The sequence below is a fragment of the Lutra lutra genome, chromosome 3 (assembly GCF_902655055.1).
Source record: "Lutra lutra chromosome 3, mLutLut1.2, whole genome shotgun sequence".
NCBI lineage: Eukaryota > Metazoa > Chordata > Mammalia > Carnivora > Mustelidae > Lutra > Lutra lutra.
The window spans coordinates 143,660,577-143,678,832 of NC_062280.1; the positions used below are offsets into that span (position 1 = coordinate 143,660,577).

Below are 18,256 nucleotides of genomic sequence, written 5' to 3' on the forward strand. Positions count from 1 at the left end.
GTAGAGAGTAAATTTTTTTTCTGAAATTCTTCTAACAGGACTTTCATAACTATATAGTATTAAAAAATTTTCTACATAGGGCAAGAGGAGGTTGAATTATATTATTTACAAAGACCCCTAGCCTTTAATTATTCTGGTTGCTAATCCAGTTGTTATAATACTGGTTTTCAACACTTAACCTCAGTACTTCTTTTTTAAAGTACTTCTTTTTGGTAATGCCTGCTTACTATCTAAAAACAAAATTCATAGTGAATATTATCTGTCCATACATATAATGTTTAAGGAATAAGTGTCAATGTAATATAAAATGAAAATAAAGTTAAAGTCCACAATCATTTATTACATTTCTGAAATCTAAGAAATTTTTAAAACCAAACATGTTTCCTAAGTTAGGCATAGATTTATTTGATAGCAAAATCTGATTTTAATTGACATGAGGCTAATTATAGTCTTTATACAATTGGCAAATTCATGTTGTGCTGCAAAAATGTTCGTATGTTTGATCACAGGATGTTTCTCCAGACCCTACTGGTGGTGTTACTTAATATACTTTGAAGCCAAAAAAGTTCAGAATTCTTAAAATATCTCATCCCAGCAGTACTGGCTGAAATATTTTAGTTCATTAACAGATATTTCAACATGTACATCTTCTGGGATGGCTAATTTAGAATGCATAATAAAGTAATCAAACAGCCTGATTAATATGTTTGCATTTAAAAGAAATAAGATGACAAGCTGTTCTCTTCAAGAGTTGAGAGCAGGCCATGCTGTGCTACATGGAATAGGGAATACCAGACCCTGTTTACTTGAATATGATAAAGGGAGAAATAACTGACAAAGGAATAACATGCCTAACCAAATTATGCCTAAACATTGTTTGAATTGGAAAAAATGGGGAAATGTGACATTTTTTAAAATGATCTGAGCTGCCTTAATAATTGTTACCAAAATAATTCCCATATTTTGGTAGTGACAAAATATTAGAAAAAAATGTATCTTCTAACTTGAATGAGATTCCATTTTTATTAAAGCCTATATTCAGTCTCTAGTACTTAATAACACAAGTCATATATGATTTCTGAGGACAGTATTAAAGTCATATTAAAAGACAAGAGCCTTTAAAAAAAAAAAAAAAAAAAAAAAGAAGGACACCTGGGTGGCTCAGTCAGTTAAGCGTCTGCCTTCAGCTCAGGTCATGATCCCAAGGTCCTGGAATGGAGTCTTGCATGGGCTTCTTGCTCAGTAGGGAGCCTGCTTCTCCATCTGCCTGCAGCTCCCCCTGCTTGTGCGCTCTCTCCTTTCTCTGACAAATAAAATCTTAAAAAGGGGGGGGGGGCAGCTTAAAATTACATAGTTTTATTATATAGGGTGAATATTTTGAAATTTATGTAAGATATTAATGAAATTTTTTAAGATGATTATATTTTTGGTTCTAAATCTTTAAAATATTCTCTTACACACTTGCAGGTTATTTATTTTGCAGTATCAGCACTATGGCTCTGAAACCCTTTTTTTCAGCTAAGTTAGTATTCAGATATTACATGATACTTTGGGAAACAATATATTTTTCAGTAATTTGGAGATAACTTTCTATAGATTTTTGATATAACTTGTACTGATTTATATTTATAGTGAGTTTAATCCCCAGAATGTTCAAAAGTTGCATGGGGGTGCATCTGGGTAGTGTAGTCAGTTAAGTGTCCAACTCTTGATTTCAGCTCTGGTCTTGATCTCAGGGTCCTGAGTTCAAGCCCCACATTGGGCTCCACACTGGGTGTGGAGCAAAAAAAAAAAAAACATGTTGAATGGGATAGAGAATAGTTCATCACTGATACTCTTTAGAATATAACTTAAGAATAAAAGTAGATCATGTTCCTTTTTTCCTTTTGATTTATGTATAAAGTGGATTAACCCTTCCTTCCTTCCTTTCTCTCTCTTTCTTTTTCTCTCTCTTTCTCTCTTTTGACCTCTTACCATTTTTCCATGGCTGGTTTTACTCTTGTAGACTCTTTTATAATGACTTTTGTCCACCTTTATTGTTTTACAGCAGCCATATATGTCATTAAGCTAGTGATAACAGCATGACTTTATACTTAAATATGTAAAATTAGGGGCAATTATAATTTATACTGGAGTTCTTTAAAAAGAAGACTTCATAGAGAAATTAATTTGTGTTTTAAGCAGCCCTGTTTTGTTTTTGATAATGCCCAGAAAGAACTTTTAACAATTAACCTTTTTGTGTTAGTTTGTTTTATAGGCAGGATTTAAAGTGTTAATAAAAGTGAGACACTGTGGTAGGAAGGTAACAATTCCATAACAATGGTTACTTTATTTTCTTACCACTTAAAATGTTGTTTGGAGGTTTTGTGTAATAGGATATTTAGTTAAATGTTATCAGCTGAATTACTACTGTCCTGTTTTGTCCATAGGGTACTGTTAAACTTGGAATAAAATGTAGATTTTCTGTTTTTTAGCTTCAGTATAAGGACTAATTTGCCAACTGTTTTAGCTGCCATTTTGGTTTCCTCAAAGTAGGGAAAAATCTTTTTTAAAAAGCATTTATAAAATTATCAAATGAGTTTGGATTTATCTAGGCATATAGGAAAATGATGTTACATTAGTATATGACAAGTTTTAGATCAGTAATTCTTTTCTGAGGGTCTACTATGAATAATGCAGCCATTTTTTAGTCCTTATTTAATATAGTCAATCCTTTTGTTTATTTTATGCATTTTGAATAGTTTTCCCTTAGAGACTTAGAAATAGAAACTTAGTATGTTGTGGACTATCCAGCCCTTATTAGACATTTACATTGTATCTTTTGAAATCTCAGTCACTCTTTCTTTTTACCACATTGCTGTTCTTTAATAAAATAGTGCTCATTGCTGTACTACACTAGACCTTGTCAGTTTTTCTACTTAGTGGGTGAGTGATTATCTGCAGAACAGATGAAAAAGGATGAGGCTAGAAATATTCTGTATTATAGTAACTATCTCATAATTTTTTAAAATATAGTAATCTGTATGTATGTGTATACTTTTTAGAAAGAATCTTCAAGAGGGAGACATAGGGAAAAGGAAGACATAAAAATCACTAAGGAGAGAACTCCAGAAAGTGAAGAAGAAAATGTAGAATGGGAAACTAACAGAGATGGTGAGTTTCAAAAAATCTTTGTTTATATCGTCAATTTATTGATTATTTACTTTGTAGATTTTGGGGGGCTTCAAAACACCTTTCAGCTGTGATCTCCTTGTTGTTTCAGAATCATCTTACTGCCTTGTTTCTACCTTACTGAGTTAGAATACAGAAAATGGCCTATGGTAGTGGAACAAAGGCAGAGAAAGCTGTTCACTGCATTTTTCAACTTCCCCATCCTTTTTTCCCCCTAGAGCTATATTGGGCAGCATCACAGTCCTTTGAAATTGTATTACTTTTCTGAATCTTTTTAGTTCCTCAATACCAAGGTTAAAATTAAATCTAAATTTTGTTTGTTTCACATAAAATATTAAAATGAAATTTTTAAATCTTAAGGATCTGGGAAAATTGTTTCCAAGAAATTTTGTAGACTTTCATCTTTCAGAAGAAATCCAATTTGGATAATTGAGACCAGGGATTTGTTGTTGAAAAATAGCAAAATCATCTTTGCATCATTGTCTTAACAAATTAGCATTTGTTTTCCACACCATGAATTTTCTCTCCTCTTCTTCACTTCTGTGACCTTCTGAAGGTGAGCACTATAGCCTCACACTATCAAATATAGAGAAAGAGAACTCATATTTGTTGAATGCTTTGGGTGTTCTGGGTATTTTAATATAATTTATGTTATTATTAATTCAGTAGCTTTGTTATTCTTCTTACAGATGACAAAACTAAAGAGTATACGAATTTAAGCACCTTCCTTAGCAGTAAAATGAAAACTTAGACCAGGGGTTAAAAAATAATAGCTTGTGGGCTAGCCACCTGTTTTTGCAAATAAAGTTTTGTTGGAACACACCCATGCCCATTTGGTTACTTATTTTCTGTAGCTGCTTTTCAGCTACAGTGAATGAATGGACATCTGTGAGAGCCAAGAGCCTGTAAGCCTACAACTTTTACTGTTACATTTGAGAACAATGTCTGAGGATTTATATTCTCATATGTGAAAAGTGTGCCAACTGCCTCTCCCATAATTTGAACATCAGTATTTTTTAAGGAAATCCATTCCATCTTGGGACAGTATTGTCTACTTAAAACTTACTCCTAAAAATAGATAAGAAACTTCCCTATGATTAGTTTATTGGACTTTCATAAGCCAATTTAATAACTCCTACAAAATAGCAGTAGAAGCAGCTAAAATGTCCCATCATAGTTAATTAAGTAGTTAATATAGTGAAATAAAATATTACAAAACTTGACTGTTAAAGGTTGGGCAGTGAACTTTTCCTAAGTGTGAAAGGATTAACTCAACACATTCAGCATTCTTTTCATTTTAGTTATTTGTGTATAAAAAACACTCTGAAATGTACTGGATACTTCTTATCTTTAAAAAAAAAATTTTCTCTATTCCCGTTTAAAAGATTTGGAAAAGCCCAAGACAGTACTCTCTTCATTTTCGTAATAGCTGTTTCAAACCCTCCCATAGTTTCCGTCTGCTCTTTACTAGGCAGAGACGATGCAACTCACGACCCACTAACACCCTCAACTTCCTGCTACCATACTTCCAAATTAGTCTTCTTTCCCCCCCCCCCGAACTTTACTATTTCCTCTTTGTTTCTGTGTAAGTAGCCTCCCTTCTGTATAAGGTTGTGTTTTCCTATATTCTGGATCCGAGTTCCTCCTCCCTCTGCAGTCTTGTTCATTTAGCATACATTCTCTTTTGTATCTTTAACATATCTTTTCCTCTTCTCTCCATGTGACTTTTCAGCCATCACCCTGCTTATCCCCACTTTACAACTAAATTCTTTTTTTTTTTTTTTAAGATTTTATTTATTTGACAGAGAGAGCACAAGTAGGAAGAGCGATGGGCAGAGAGGGAGAAGCAGGCTTCCCGCTGAGCAGAGAGACCCCGACACAGGGCTTGATCCTAGGATCCTGGGATCGTGACCTGAGCCGAAGGCAGTCGCTTAACCAACTGAGCCACCCAGGCGCCCCTACAACTAAATTGTTGAAGTAGTTCTGTAACTTACTGTCTTTCTTTTTCACCTCAGTACTTAACTCAGTTTTCTGACCCATGTCTACACTAGAACTGTTCTTCAAAGTTACTAATAACCTCCCCTTTGCTAAGTGAATGGAGACTTCCTTGTCTCTCTTCTATAATCTCTCTGCAGCATTTGAGAGCCTTTGTCTTCCAAAAGCACTTTCCTCTGGGATTTCTCCTACCTCTCTATCCCTCTTCAGGTTTTCTGTCTTCCTTTGAAGCCCTTCAGTCTTCCTACAAAGATTCCTTATATTTTAACTATCTTTTAAATGTTGATTCCCAAGGCTTTGCTCTAGACTGTTATCTTTAAAAAAGAAAACCAAAATGATTTTGCTTCAAGAGCCTTTTATATACAAAATTCCTTTAAAAGGTGAGTAGATGCCTTTATTTAGTTTTACATGTAAAATATACACATGGCTATTTATTATCGTTTCTCTTGATTACAACTCAAAGGTTTTGGACATTTATCTCTCTATATTAAAAATAGGCTTGAAGGCATATTGATGAATGGATTTAGCCATCTCAATCCCCAGATAATGAGACTGTGAACTAGTTGCACAGGCTTTCCTTCTACATTTTCAGTCTAAAGTGAATAGCAATTTTAGCTAGACTCAGAAGAAATTGCTCTATACCAATATTCTCAAACTTTCTGGTCTTAGGACACTTTTTAGTTTAAAGGATCCAGACAGCTTTTCTTTCTTTCTTTCTTTCTTTCTTTCTTTCTTTCTTTCTTTCTTTCTTTCTTTCTTTCTTTCTTTTTTTTTTTTTGTTTTTGTTTTAAGATTTATTTATTTGAGAAAGGGGGAAGAGAAAGCGGGCACAAATAGAGGGCAGGGGGAGAGGAAGAGGGAGTCTTAAGCACATTCTGTGCTGAGTGTGGAACCCGACGAAGGGTTCAGCCACCCTGAGGTCAGGACCTGAGCCAAAACCAAGAGTTGGATGTGTAACTAACTGTACCATCCAGGCACCGCCCCCCACAAACAACTTTTGACCTGGTGGATTATCTGTTTCAATTCTTAACATATTAGAAATTGAATCTGAGATATTTTTTTTTGAGAAATTTTAAAAATATTTATTTATGAACTTGGCTAACAATGATAGTAATAAACCTAGGATATACCTTTACAAAAAATAGATATGTTTTGCAAATTAAAAATAAAAGTTACATGGAGGAACAGTGTTTTACATGTTTTTGTAAGTCTTTTTAACATCTGGCTTAATAGAAGACATGGATTTTCCTGTTTCTGCATTCAGTCTGTTAAGAATATTGCATATTATGTGACTTTTGGGAAACTCCACTGTATACTCAGGAAAGAAAAAAAAAACAGTCAAATAATATAGTGCTATAGAAATATTTTTTATCTTCTGAAACTCCCAGAATTATCTTGGGGTTCCCAGAAGTTCTCAGACTTCTCTTTGAGAACCACTTGTTTCTAGAAGCAGCTTCTGCTGTCAGTTGTTTTCCCTTTGCCTGGCCCACCTTTTCTCAATTTTAATTTTTCCCTCCAGATGAAACGTGCTTTTAGGGCATTATTAGCATTTATGTATTAATGACTCTAATATCTAGAGCTCTCAGTTAAGGATCTATCAGTTGGATATCTCCATCTGAGTTCCTTATCTTAATAGTACCACTTTCCTACTAGGTCCCCCAAAGCCTGGGAATCATTATTTGATACTCCATCCCCTCAACCTAGACATTTATAGAGTTCTGACATTTCTACCTACTGAACACCTTTCAGAACCATCTATTTTTCTACATGACTATTAATATTTTGGTTACTAAGATATTTGTTTAATGCCTTCAGATATATTTTACCAAAATAACCTGACCTCATGCCTTGAGGTTAATCTTATCTCCTAATTCTTCTCCACTTGAAAGTCAGAATAATCTTTAAAAAAATTTTTTTACTAAAGTGTAGTATACATTCAGAAGAGCATATGATTCAGTGTTCATGAACTTGTATAGTCAGCACCCAAATCAATAAATAGAAAATTGATAGTATCCTGTCAGCCTCCTTTGTTCCCTTTCCACTCACTACCTCCCAATCTCCACCTCTCAAAGGTAATTCCTGCCCTGATTTCTACTACCATCGGTTAGTTTTTGTCTGTTTTTGAGCTATGTATAAATGGAATCTATAGCAGTACTCTTTTTATGTTTAGCTTCTTTTACTTACAGTATATTTTTTAGATTAAACCATATTATTTAATGCACATATAGTTCATTGTTATTGCTATATAGTATTTCATTGTATGAATATACCATAATTTATCCATTCTACTGTTGATAAACATTTGAGTGATTTCCAATTTCGAGCTGTTATGGCTTAAGTGCTATTATTATTCTTAATCCTATCTTTTGCTAAGCATGTACCTACCCATTTCTCTTCAGTTTATGCCTGGGAATTGCTGGGCCACACAATTTGCATATGTTCCTCTTTAGTAGATAATTTTAAAATGGTTGTTGTTTTTTATGGTATTTTTTTGTTTTTTTCATCTTAGCCATTCTGGAGGTTTGTGCTGGTATCTATTGTGGTTTCAGTGTGCATTTCCCTAATGACTAATAAAGTTTTGAACTTTTTCACATTTACTGATGAATGTATAATTTGTTTTATAAACTGTGTGTTCCAGACTTGCCTATGCTGTTGTATTACATGTTTTTAATTGTTGAGAATTCCTTTTATATTTTGGATGTAAGATCTTTATTAGTTATATGTATTCCAGATTTCTTCTACTCTGAGTCGCAGAATGCTCTTATGAAAGAATAAATTGCTTCACTTCATTCCTCTGTTTGAAATCTGGATTTCCCGGGGCACCTTGGTGGCTCAATCGGTTGAGTGTCTGACTCTTGGTTTTGGCACAGGTTGTGATCACAGGTCATGGGGTGGAACCCCACCTTGGGCTCTGCATTTGGTGGGAGTCTGCTTGAGATTCTCTATCCCTCTCCTTGCTGGGCATGTGCCTGCATATTCTCTCTCTGTCTCTCAAATAAATAAATAAAATCTTTTTAAAAAAATTGGATTTCCCATTTCCTTCAGGATCAAGTACAAATTCTTATTTTATGGAACTTTTCATTATCTGGTTGCTTCCTATATTTCCAGCACCTGACTCCCAAGTCTGTGTTTTTTATTTTTATTTTATTTATTTTTATTTATGTTATTTATTTTTATTTTATTTATTTTTATTTATACTTAAAGTTCCTCTTATTTATTTATCATAGGGACTAGTGCAGTTACATAAAAAGCAAAAGTATCACTGCAGGAGAAGAGAAAATATATGAACATATTTTGGTAATCTTAGAGGTGGATACATTCTTCTGAAGTTAAGGATAAAACCCAGAAGCCTTATTTGGGTACATAAAGATTTAAATATTCTATATAACTAAACTGTAATTTAATAATTAAAAGTATCACCATAAGAAAATATTTGACATGTTTAACGTGTAAGAATATGGCAAAAAAAACTACGTAAACATAAAACGAACTTCCACAAATACAAGAAAAAGATAGTCCAGTTAAAAAATGGGCAAAAACCAAACGTTAGATAATTCATAGAGGAAATAGAAGTGGTCAGTAAATGCTCAGGTTCACTACAGAAGAAAGCCAATGAAAATAAAAAAGGTAGCCTTTTTCACTCATCAGACTGATAAAAATGAAAAGTACTAATATTATGAATTGGGAATTTCCATTGGTAAAATTACTTTTGAGTGCACTTTGGCAATATTAAAATAAAATTATGCTTATCCAGCAAATCTAATTTAAGAAATCTGTCCTAAAAAAATAAGCTGCACTTGTGAATCAGGGAGGCTGTCAGAATGTCCACAGAAGTCTTATTTATAGAGCAAAATATTGAAAACAAACAATGTGTGTCAGAGGGAACCGATTAAATAAATTATAATATGTTCATATCATGAAATGGGTTACAGATGTTAAAATGAAAATGGTTGATCTCTGTGCATGACATAGATTTTTTTTTTTAAGATTGTATTTATTTTAGAGAGAGAATGAGTGCAAGTGGTGGAAGGGGCAGAGGGAAAGAGGATCTCAAGCAACTCTGCACTGATTGTGGAGCCCGTCAAGGGCTCCATCCCTGGACCCTGAGATCATGACCTGAGCTGAAATCAAGAGTTGGCTGCTTAACCAGCTGAGCCACCCAGGCACCCCGGGAAAGATATTTCTGTAGGGCGGTGTGTGTAGTTTTAGTACCATTATTTTAAAGAGCATTAAATATAAAAAGGTTTATTTTTATGCATACAGCACCGAACTAGTAACAGTGTTAACCACTGGAATAAGGCTGACACTGGGAGGAGTTGTAAGGGAATTTCGTATTTTATTCTGATACTTAAGGATTAAGACATAACATACATACACACATTTATTTATTTATAGAGATTTTATTTATTAGAGAGAGAGAGAGAGAGAGAGAGAGAGAGACAAAGCACAAGCAGGGGGCTGCAGCAGAGGGAGAGGGAGAAGCAGGCTCCCTGCTGAGCTAGGCGCCCGGCAAGGACTCCCATCTGAGGACCTGAGATCATGGCCAGAGCTGAAGGCAGACACTTAACCATCTGAGCCACCCAGGAGCCCTAAGAATTACGACTTTTAATAGTGAGAATATAGGGATGCCTGGATGGCTCGGTTGGTTGAGCAGCTGCCTTCGGTTCAGGTCATGGTCCCAGCGTCCTGGGATCGAGTCCCACATCTGGCTCCTTGCTCCTCGGGGAGCCTGCTTCCCCCCACCCCTCTCTCTGCTTGCCTCTCTGCCTGCCTGTACTCTCTCTATCTCTGACAAATAAAGAGATAAAAATCTTTAAAATAAAAAAAAATAGAATATATATGTTAAAGACAAAAGGAAATACTTAAATATATATAGCCTTTAATTCATATACATATACTCTTTATATATTTATGATTCTTTGCATAAAATGGATTACTGGAAATAAAATTGTTATATTAAAAGGAATGAATATTCTTAAGGCTTTACTAAATTACTTTCCAAGATAGATGTACTAGTTTACATTGTTACCGTCAGAGAATGAACATACCTATTATCTGTACCTTTGCTGATACCTAATATTATAATTAGAAAAAAATGACTCTTTAACACGTGAAAAAGCCATTTTTATCTATCATTTGCATTTTCTTCTTTTTGTGAATTACCTGTTTGTATCCTTTCTTGCTCATTCTCCTTTGAATCAGTATGAACTCTATTTATAAAGAATGTTGGGGCACCTGGGTGGCTTAGTTTGTTAAGCATCTGTCTTCAGCTAAGGTCATGATCCCTGCCCTGTGGGGTGTCTGCTGCTCCCTCTCCCTCTCCCTGCTGCTCCGCCTGCTTATGCTCTCTCTCTGTCAAATAAATAAATGAAATTAAAAAAAAAAGGTAATGTCAACCTTATGTATTGTATATATTTTTCTATTATATACATTCTTAAAAATCTCTGCCTTATAAAATCTGCCATTCTAGTTACATTTAATATTTTTCTAATGACTTGTACTAATCATCTACATGAATCAATTTTTATTAGGCAATTATAATGATAACCTCAAGCTATAAGGTATGAGAGACATTTTCTAAATTTCTTAAATGGTTTCAGACTCATTTTTGTTTTGGGTTCCATTTTATGTTTTGTGCCTTCTCATTTTTCTTTTTTTGTCAGGAGACTATCAGTTGCATCATGCCTATTTTGTAGTTCAACTCTTAAAGGCTAGGAAAACATCTTCCTTTTGTTTATAATAGATAGCCATAAAATAGGAATAAGTGGTATATCAGTGAAGACTTGAGAGCTTTCCCTCTAAGCAAAATATATTAGTTATAGTACATTGATTTGAACTGTTCAGACTTAACGCCCTTATTAGGGTAGTTGGGGAGTGAAGACTGACAGCTTCTCATTTTTTTTTTTTTTCAGCATAACAGTATTCATTATTTTTGAGCTTCTCATTTTTTTACATGTGTTCTATATTGGTATTTCCAGATAGCAGTCTTTAGAGGGGCGCAGGACATTATTGATAATGCCTTTAAAAATGCTATAAATCATTCTTTGCAAATAATTACTCTTCCCTTTTTTTTTCCATTTTTGTTTTTTTTAGAATAATTTTTATTATTTTTTTTATAAACATATAATGTGTTATTAGCCCCAGGGGTACAGGTCTGTGAATTGCCAGGTTTACACACTTCATGGCACTCACCTAGCACATACCCTCCCCAATGTCCATAATCTTCCCTTCGTTTTATACATACTTAGTATTTAGTTATGGAATTTTTATCTGTTAATAATTTGAGAATACCATCAAACGGAATCTTTGACACTATCTCTGATACAAAGTGTCAGAATGCACAATAATACTGAATATAGCCATTATTTATTTAATTAAATTTAGCATCTCCTGGGGGCACCTGGGTGGCTCAGTCAATTCAGTGTCTACCTTCTGCTCAGGTCATGATCTTGGGTCCTGGGATAGAGCCCAGCATCAGCCTCTCTGCTTAGCAGGGAGTCGTCTTCTCCCTCTCCTAGCCCCTCCCTCCTGCTTGTGTGCTCTCTCAAATAAATAAAATCTTAAAAAAAAAAATTCAGTATCTCTAATCATTTTATCAAGTAAAAGCTTTATATCCTTAAATATTTATTGATTGCTTTCTGACTGAAAAATGTGATTTAGTCTGTTTTATATATTTACTGAAAAATTGTCCTCATTTTCTGATATTAGCTGAGTAATCAATTTAGTTACACAGTTAAAGGCTATATAGCTCCCCTCTTAGTTCCCAAGTATATAAATGGATGGTTGGCATTATAATGTATTTGGTCTTTGCCTGACAGTAATACTCATTTTCTTGTGCCTTTAAGCAGTCAAGTAGAACTACCTATCTTTGTTGTTTTTTAGTTCTTTTTTTTGCCCCAGGTTAAGGAATGGTGACCTTTAGTGCCAAAAGTATAGTTTGATAGAAGGCACTTCAGTTCGGAAGCAGTCAAGCCCAGCATTGTCATGTGTTAGGATACGAGTCACTGAAATTCCTTCTTCTAGACGTCTTGCATTATAGCAAGTGAGGATGAGAGGTTGGGTGGCAGTGCCAGTAGCCACTGAAAGCTTCTGGGTATTGTGATGAAATAGCTCTGCGTACCACTCCTTTTTTTCCCCCCTTTAACCAGCCATCATATTTTTTAATGAAAAAGGTGAATGGAAATAAGGAAATGGTATCAGATCTGTTAAGATGAGCAGTTCTAATCTAAGGAACCTAGTACAAATCACCTGTAATAAATGGTACAGATCCTTAGGACTTTAGCTCATGTACACATTAGTATTAAAATTACCAGACTTTAGTTTTAGATACAAATCTGTTGTGTTACTAATAAAAAAGCAATGTGGAAGCAATGTAGGACACCTAATGTAACCTTCATTTAATACTAATGAATCCTTAAGAAAGTCAAGGAGATAAATCACATCATATTCAGGATGAAATATTGAAGGCTTTGGTATCTCTAATAGTTAAAATTTACATGTGTGTTTTTAATTGTATCTTTTAAAAATCCTGTCTCCTAACCAAAATCCCAACACCCAGGCAACCCAAAACCACTTTCAGAAAACCCAAGAATCTTAAAAATGTTTGGCTTTTCATGAAGAAATCAAAAGAAATCAACCATATTGATTTTAATCCTTTATAGAAACAGTATATATTTCTTTTATCTTTGAGAAGTGTGTTATTCTAATGAATGAATCTACCATTTTAATTTGTATAAAAAATTAGCAGAAAAAGTTCTCTAATTTTTGGTATAGATCATTCATAGTTTTTGACAAGTAATGGAATTTTTATTTTAAAGATTCTGACAATGGAGATATTAATTATGATTATGTTCATGAGTTGTCATTGGAAATGAAGCGTCAGAAGATACAGAGGGAATTAATGAAGCTGGAACAAGAAAACATGGACAAGAGAGAAGAAATTATTATTAAAAAAGAGGTATGCTATTATTGAAATAAATGTTCGTAATTAGTATCAACATGGCTATTGTTCAGAGAACTCATTAGCTTCTTGCTCTGTCTTAAATTGTACTAGGATATTGATACACTGATTGTTATATATCTACATACATCAATCATTTAATCTTCTCATTACTGTTAGATAAATTGAATTACTGTTAGATAAATTGAAATATTTTTGCTTTCGAACAGGTGAAAAACTGAGATTTTGTTGCCTAGAGTCACCAGCTAATGTTAAATAGGATTTAAATCTATGTATGTCTGTTTTTTAGGCCTAAGCTATTTCTAGAACACTTGTTTATTTTCTAGAGTAGAGATACAACTCATTGGAATATAATTTTTGGTTTTTCTGAGGAGATTTTGAAGTTTTATCATTTTAGTTGGCTTTATTGATATTAGTGTTATGTTAGGGCAGTTAATTATCATACTGGTTAAAAGCATGTGTTTAGGAGCCAGATTAATACATGGTATCTCTAGTAGCACTTAATATTTCATCTAAAGTTTGGTATGCTTTAAAAACACCTACTTTGTTACCTGATTATAACAGCCATGATTGAAGGAGTTTCTGAATTGACTTACTGAATTCTTTTAAAAGGTTTCACCAGAAGTAATTAGATCAAAATTATCTCCATCACCTTCTCTAAGAAAATCAAGCAAATCTCCAAAGCGAAAATCAAGCCCTAAGTCATCATCTTCAGCAAGCAAGAAAGACAGGAAAACAGCTGCTGTATCCTCACCCTTATTGGACCAGCAGAGGTCAGTAGGGTGGTAAATAATGCCAAAATGAAGTAGCTTTTTTTGAAATGATACTCAAAAAAATTAGTGGGTTACAGAAGGGTACTTAAAATATGTTAAATATTTAATGTAAATTTTTTTCTTCTAAGAAAAAGGTCAAAAGAGTTTCAATTTAAAATAAGATTATACAGAACAATAAAACAGATGTCTGTGTCCCACCTATATATGCTTCAGAGCTTTTTTTTTTTTTTAAGATTAAAACATAATACATAGATATTCTGTCCTCCCCTCTTGAATTTGTTTTGATACTGGTGCATGTATGTTTATACTTTCATATATATATTATTTTTATCTATTAATCTTACTACTTACATATTAAAGCTTTGCGTCTGCAACTTGCTTTTTCAGTTAACATTTTTTATATTTGTATTGATATATGTAGCCTTTTTTCATTTGAGTACTTACATTCTATATTTATTTTCCTGTTATTGAACATTTAGGTTGTTTTCAGTTTTTCACTGTTAAAAGTTATACACAGTGGGCGTTCTTCTTGTCTCCTTGTGCATGTGGTTATGAGATTAGGTTCCTTATATCCTGTACATAGCAGTATGAAGATATTAGAGTTATTCCAGTAGCCAGTTGAGGAAATAAAAATAGAAATGGGAAAATATGATTACACTGAGGCACTAAGAATAAGACAGAAGATACTTTTCCACTTAATGTCGATCTGTACTATTTAAATATTGTTTTAATTAAAGCACATATACTAAATTTCTTCAAGAGAAAAACCCAAACTAACCTCTTCCCAACATATGACCAGTTGGCAAACTGTCTATCTGAACCCACAAGGAAATTTCTGTCTTCTTCCTTTTAGTTTCTAGAGGTTTTAACCCTCTTTCAAACTCCAGGTACTTTCTGCCTAGATTATTATACCCTACTAACTGTATTTATTTTATCCAATGTCCACTCCCTTACACACATAAACATTTTATTTTCAACCCCAACTGATTCATTTTACAGAGAAATCTTGTGTGAGAAATCCTGAAAGAGCAATTCTGATTAATATACTATGCCATTGAAAAACTTTGAATTTCCATTCTGTTGAATAAAATTCAAATTCTATTTTTAAACATTTTATTTATTTATGAGAGAGCCTGTGCATGTGCATGCATGAGCTGGGCGGGGGGGTGGACATCGGAAGGAAAGCAGACTCCCTGCTGAGCAGGGAGCCCAATGCACGGCAATGTCCCAGGACCCCGAAATCATGACTGGAGCTGAAGTCAGAGGCTTAACTGACAGAGCCACCCGAGTGCCCTAAAATTTAGATTCTTTAAGATGACATTTATACTTTGATCTTTTCAGTCTTGTGAATATTTTTGTCCAGTTTTCCTCCTCTTCCATCTTCAGTTCTTCAATGTCTAGTTCAAATTCTGTCTTTCCATTAAGTTTTTCCATTTCTTTTTATTGAACATAACTTCTGTTCCTTTGCATATTAGATTTTATTTATACTTCTCCTAATATTACTGTTTGTATTATATTTTATCTGTGGCATACATGTATTAGAACCTCTGTTAAATTTAAGCTCCTTGAAGTTTGGGATCTTGATGGTTCATTGTTTTTTCTCCCCACTGCACCTACTTCGTGTTGAGCTTTGCATTATAATAAGGCACTCTGTAAAGTTGACTTGATCCTCTCCTTTGCTTCTGGGATTGAGTAAATGTGGCAAAGAAATAGGAAGGAGTGAACTATAGAGTGGTGTGATCCACTCCGTTTGTTCTTGTTCTTTATCATAACTCTTGGCTAACCCAGTTAAATAACTATCCCTCAGTTCCATCCATTTCTGGAAAAAAAAATAAAAATAACAAAAAACCAGCATATCAGAAATACCCTTTTTTTGTTTTCTTATCCTTTCTATTCATAAAAGCTTTGAAATTTAATCTCTTTTTAGAAAGTTTTGTTAACTGTTTAAATGAAAGGTTAGTTTCATCTTGTTATTTTTCATATAGTGTTCTTTATTAGTAATTCATTTATCCTCTTAGTATTTAGCAGGAATAATTACTCACCTTGATTTAACTACTGTATTTCTTGTAGTCTAAGATGTTGTTGACTTTAAGATGCACCATTAATTTAGTAATTGAAGTAGAAGGGCCTGGAAAACAGTACGGTAGCGGCACAAGGAAAACACTGAATTGAGTATAGCATTTCCTTAGCCAAGCAGTTTATGTTGTGTGGAGTGTGTCAGATCATCAGTTTCTGGCTTCATTTGTTGAATCATACTGTAAGCTGTTTGAAGGCATATTAAGCAAAAAGTAAGGATTGGAATTTCAGTTACAATTCAGTAGGGTGTTGGAGCAATGCCAGTAAGTCTGCTGAGGTGACAATCAGGTAAATAGACTCCTTGGTCTTACAGTTATCATATTGAGTAGGCAGCATAATTACAGACAAATTGAAATTCATACGTCTTCCTGAAAGCTGGCAGTTTTCTTTGATATTTATTGCGAGATGTGTCCTGATAGCAAGCTTTAGGCTATTATGGGAGATGCAGTGTGGCTTAGAATCAGCAAATGTATTATGTGTTCTGTCCATCTACACTGTTTCTCAGTTTTTATTAAGTAAATTTTTCTTTATAGCTCTTTGTACGAAGATGTACAAAGTAGGTTAAAAGCTGTTCAAAAGAAGTAGTTTTGGGGAGAGAGAAAGAAAGGATCTAAAAGTGGTCGAAGTTGCTAATTGAGCTCTATGTCACAAATGGGAAGTAGGCTCTGCGTCATTAAAGAATAATCAGTTGACTTAAAAAAATGTTGAAAGATCTTGTTGACTTCAGAATGTCCAAAACCAGTTTGGATCTCTGTGGTTGGAAGGCACTTAAACCCGATATTGTAACATAATATGATTTCCAACTACATATATTTTTGAAGATAATGTGAAGAAATTCTGTATTTCAGTGAATATGTTTGTATAATCCTAGTTGTTTTAATAGCCTAATCCCAAAATGTGAGTTTAACACTACAGAAGTTTATTTCTCACTGAAGTAAAATCAAAATGGGTGTTTCAGATCAATAGGTTGCTGTCCTATACATCGAGATTCAGTAACCTAGGCTCCTTGTGACATGCTTCACTTGGGGTTTTGTGGACACCAAACAAATGGAATGTACAAAGAAAAAAATTAGAGTATTGCTCTTACTTGGCTGAACAGTTTATAATTAATTGCCTGGAGTATGAGAGTCTTTTAATAGTTAGGGCTGGAAGTGGTATATATCACTTCTACTCACATTTTTTGGCCAGAACTTGGTCACTTGGCCATACCCAATTTCAAAAAAGTCTAGACAGTATGGTTCAACAGTGTGCCAGGGACAAAATTTAGTAAACAGCTAGTTAGTCTCTATCACAGGAAGTAATGTGAAAATAGTTTGTATCAAGAATTCCTCTATTATTTTATCTTTAAAATAATTTTTTGATAGTGACTACTGTTTTTGTCTTTTAAGTGGAAAATATTTAGAAATTCAGGCATTTATCAGTTACTGTTAGATACATTAAAAGTTTGAGTTATCTCATAAATATGTAAGGAGATAAGTGGCTATGGTTCATAGCAGGAGACAAAGGTAAAAAATAGATTTGATCATACCTTAGTAATTTCTAACTTGCTATGTAGCTAACCTTATCTATGATAATTAGAAATAGGGATAAGGATTAAGAGCTAAATTTTCTGAATGCCCACAGAGTGCATTGATTTTATACTTTTATTTTTTTTTTAATTTTACCAGCAGTTTTGAAGAAGATGCTTTCTATTACCTTTTCATAGCTAAGGAATCAGATTAGAGACCTCAAGATTACAGGAAGTAAGTTCTAGGATATAGACTTAGGTCATCATTTATAAAGACTAATAGTGAAATGAGTAGCTGGTGAAAACTTACCAGATATATGAGGGCTGCTTCAAAACTCAGCACCAGACTGAACAGTGTTAGAGAACACAAAACCGAATTTAAATAAAAATTCATAATTTTAGTACAGTTTGAGAGGATGATTGCATTGAGAAGATGAGACCAGTTGACATGAAAATTAAAGCAATCTGTGAACAAGATATTTTGGAAGAAAAACAATTTTTTAAAAAACTGAAAATAGGGGTACCTGGGTGGCTCAGTGGGTTAAGCCTCTGCCTTTGGCTCAGGTCATAATTCCAGGGTCCTGGGATCGAGCCCTGCATTGGGCTCTCTGCTCAGCAGGGAGCCTGTTCCCCCCGCCCCTCTGCCTGTGTCTTTACCTACTTGTGATCTCTGTGTGTCAAATAAATAAAATCTTTAAAAAAAACAAAACAGAAAACTGAAAATGGGGTCCCTGGGTGGCTCAGTCAGTTAAGGGGCTGCCTTCGGCTCAGGTC

The 18,256-nt window shown here is 34.0% G+C and overlaps 1 protein-coding gene across 7 annotated transcripts in view; it reads left to right on the plus strand.

The window, feature by feature from the left end:
• The window catches only part of ZC3H13 (zinc finger CCCH-type containing 13), a 101,747-nt gene that overhangs the window by 25,574 nt on the left and 57,917 nt on the right, over window positions 1–18,256 (plus strand). For all 7 annotated transcript variants that reach the window (XM_047723473.1, XM_047723478.1, XM_047723475.1 and 4 more), the window contains exons 5-7: window positions 3,045–3,153; window positions 12,984–13,123; window positions 13,739–13,899. In XM_047723473.1, the coding sequence (XP_047579429.1) occupies window positions 3,045–3,153; window positions 12,984–13,123; window positions 13,739–13,899 (410 nt within the window). The remainder of the gene's footprint in view (window positions 1–3,044; window positions 3,154–12,983; window positions 13,124–13,738; window positions 13,900–18,256) is intronic.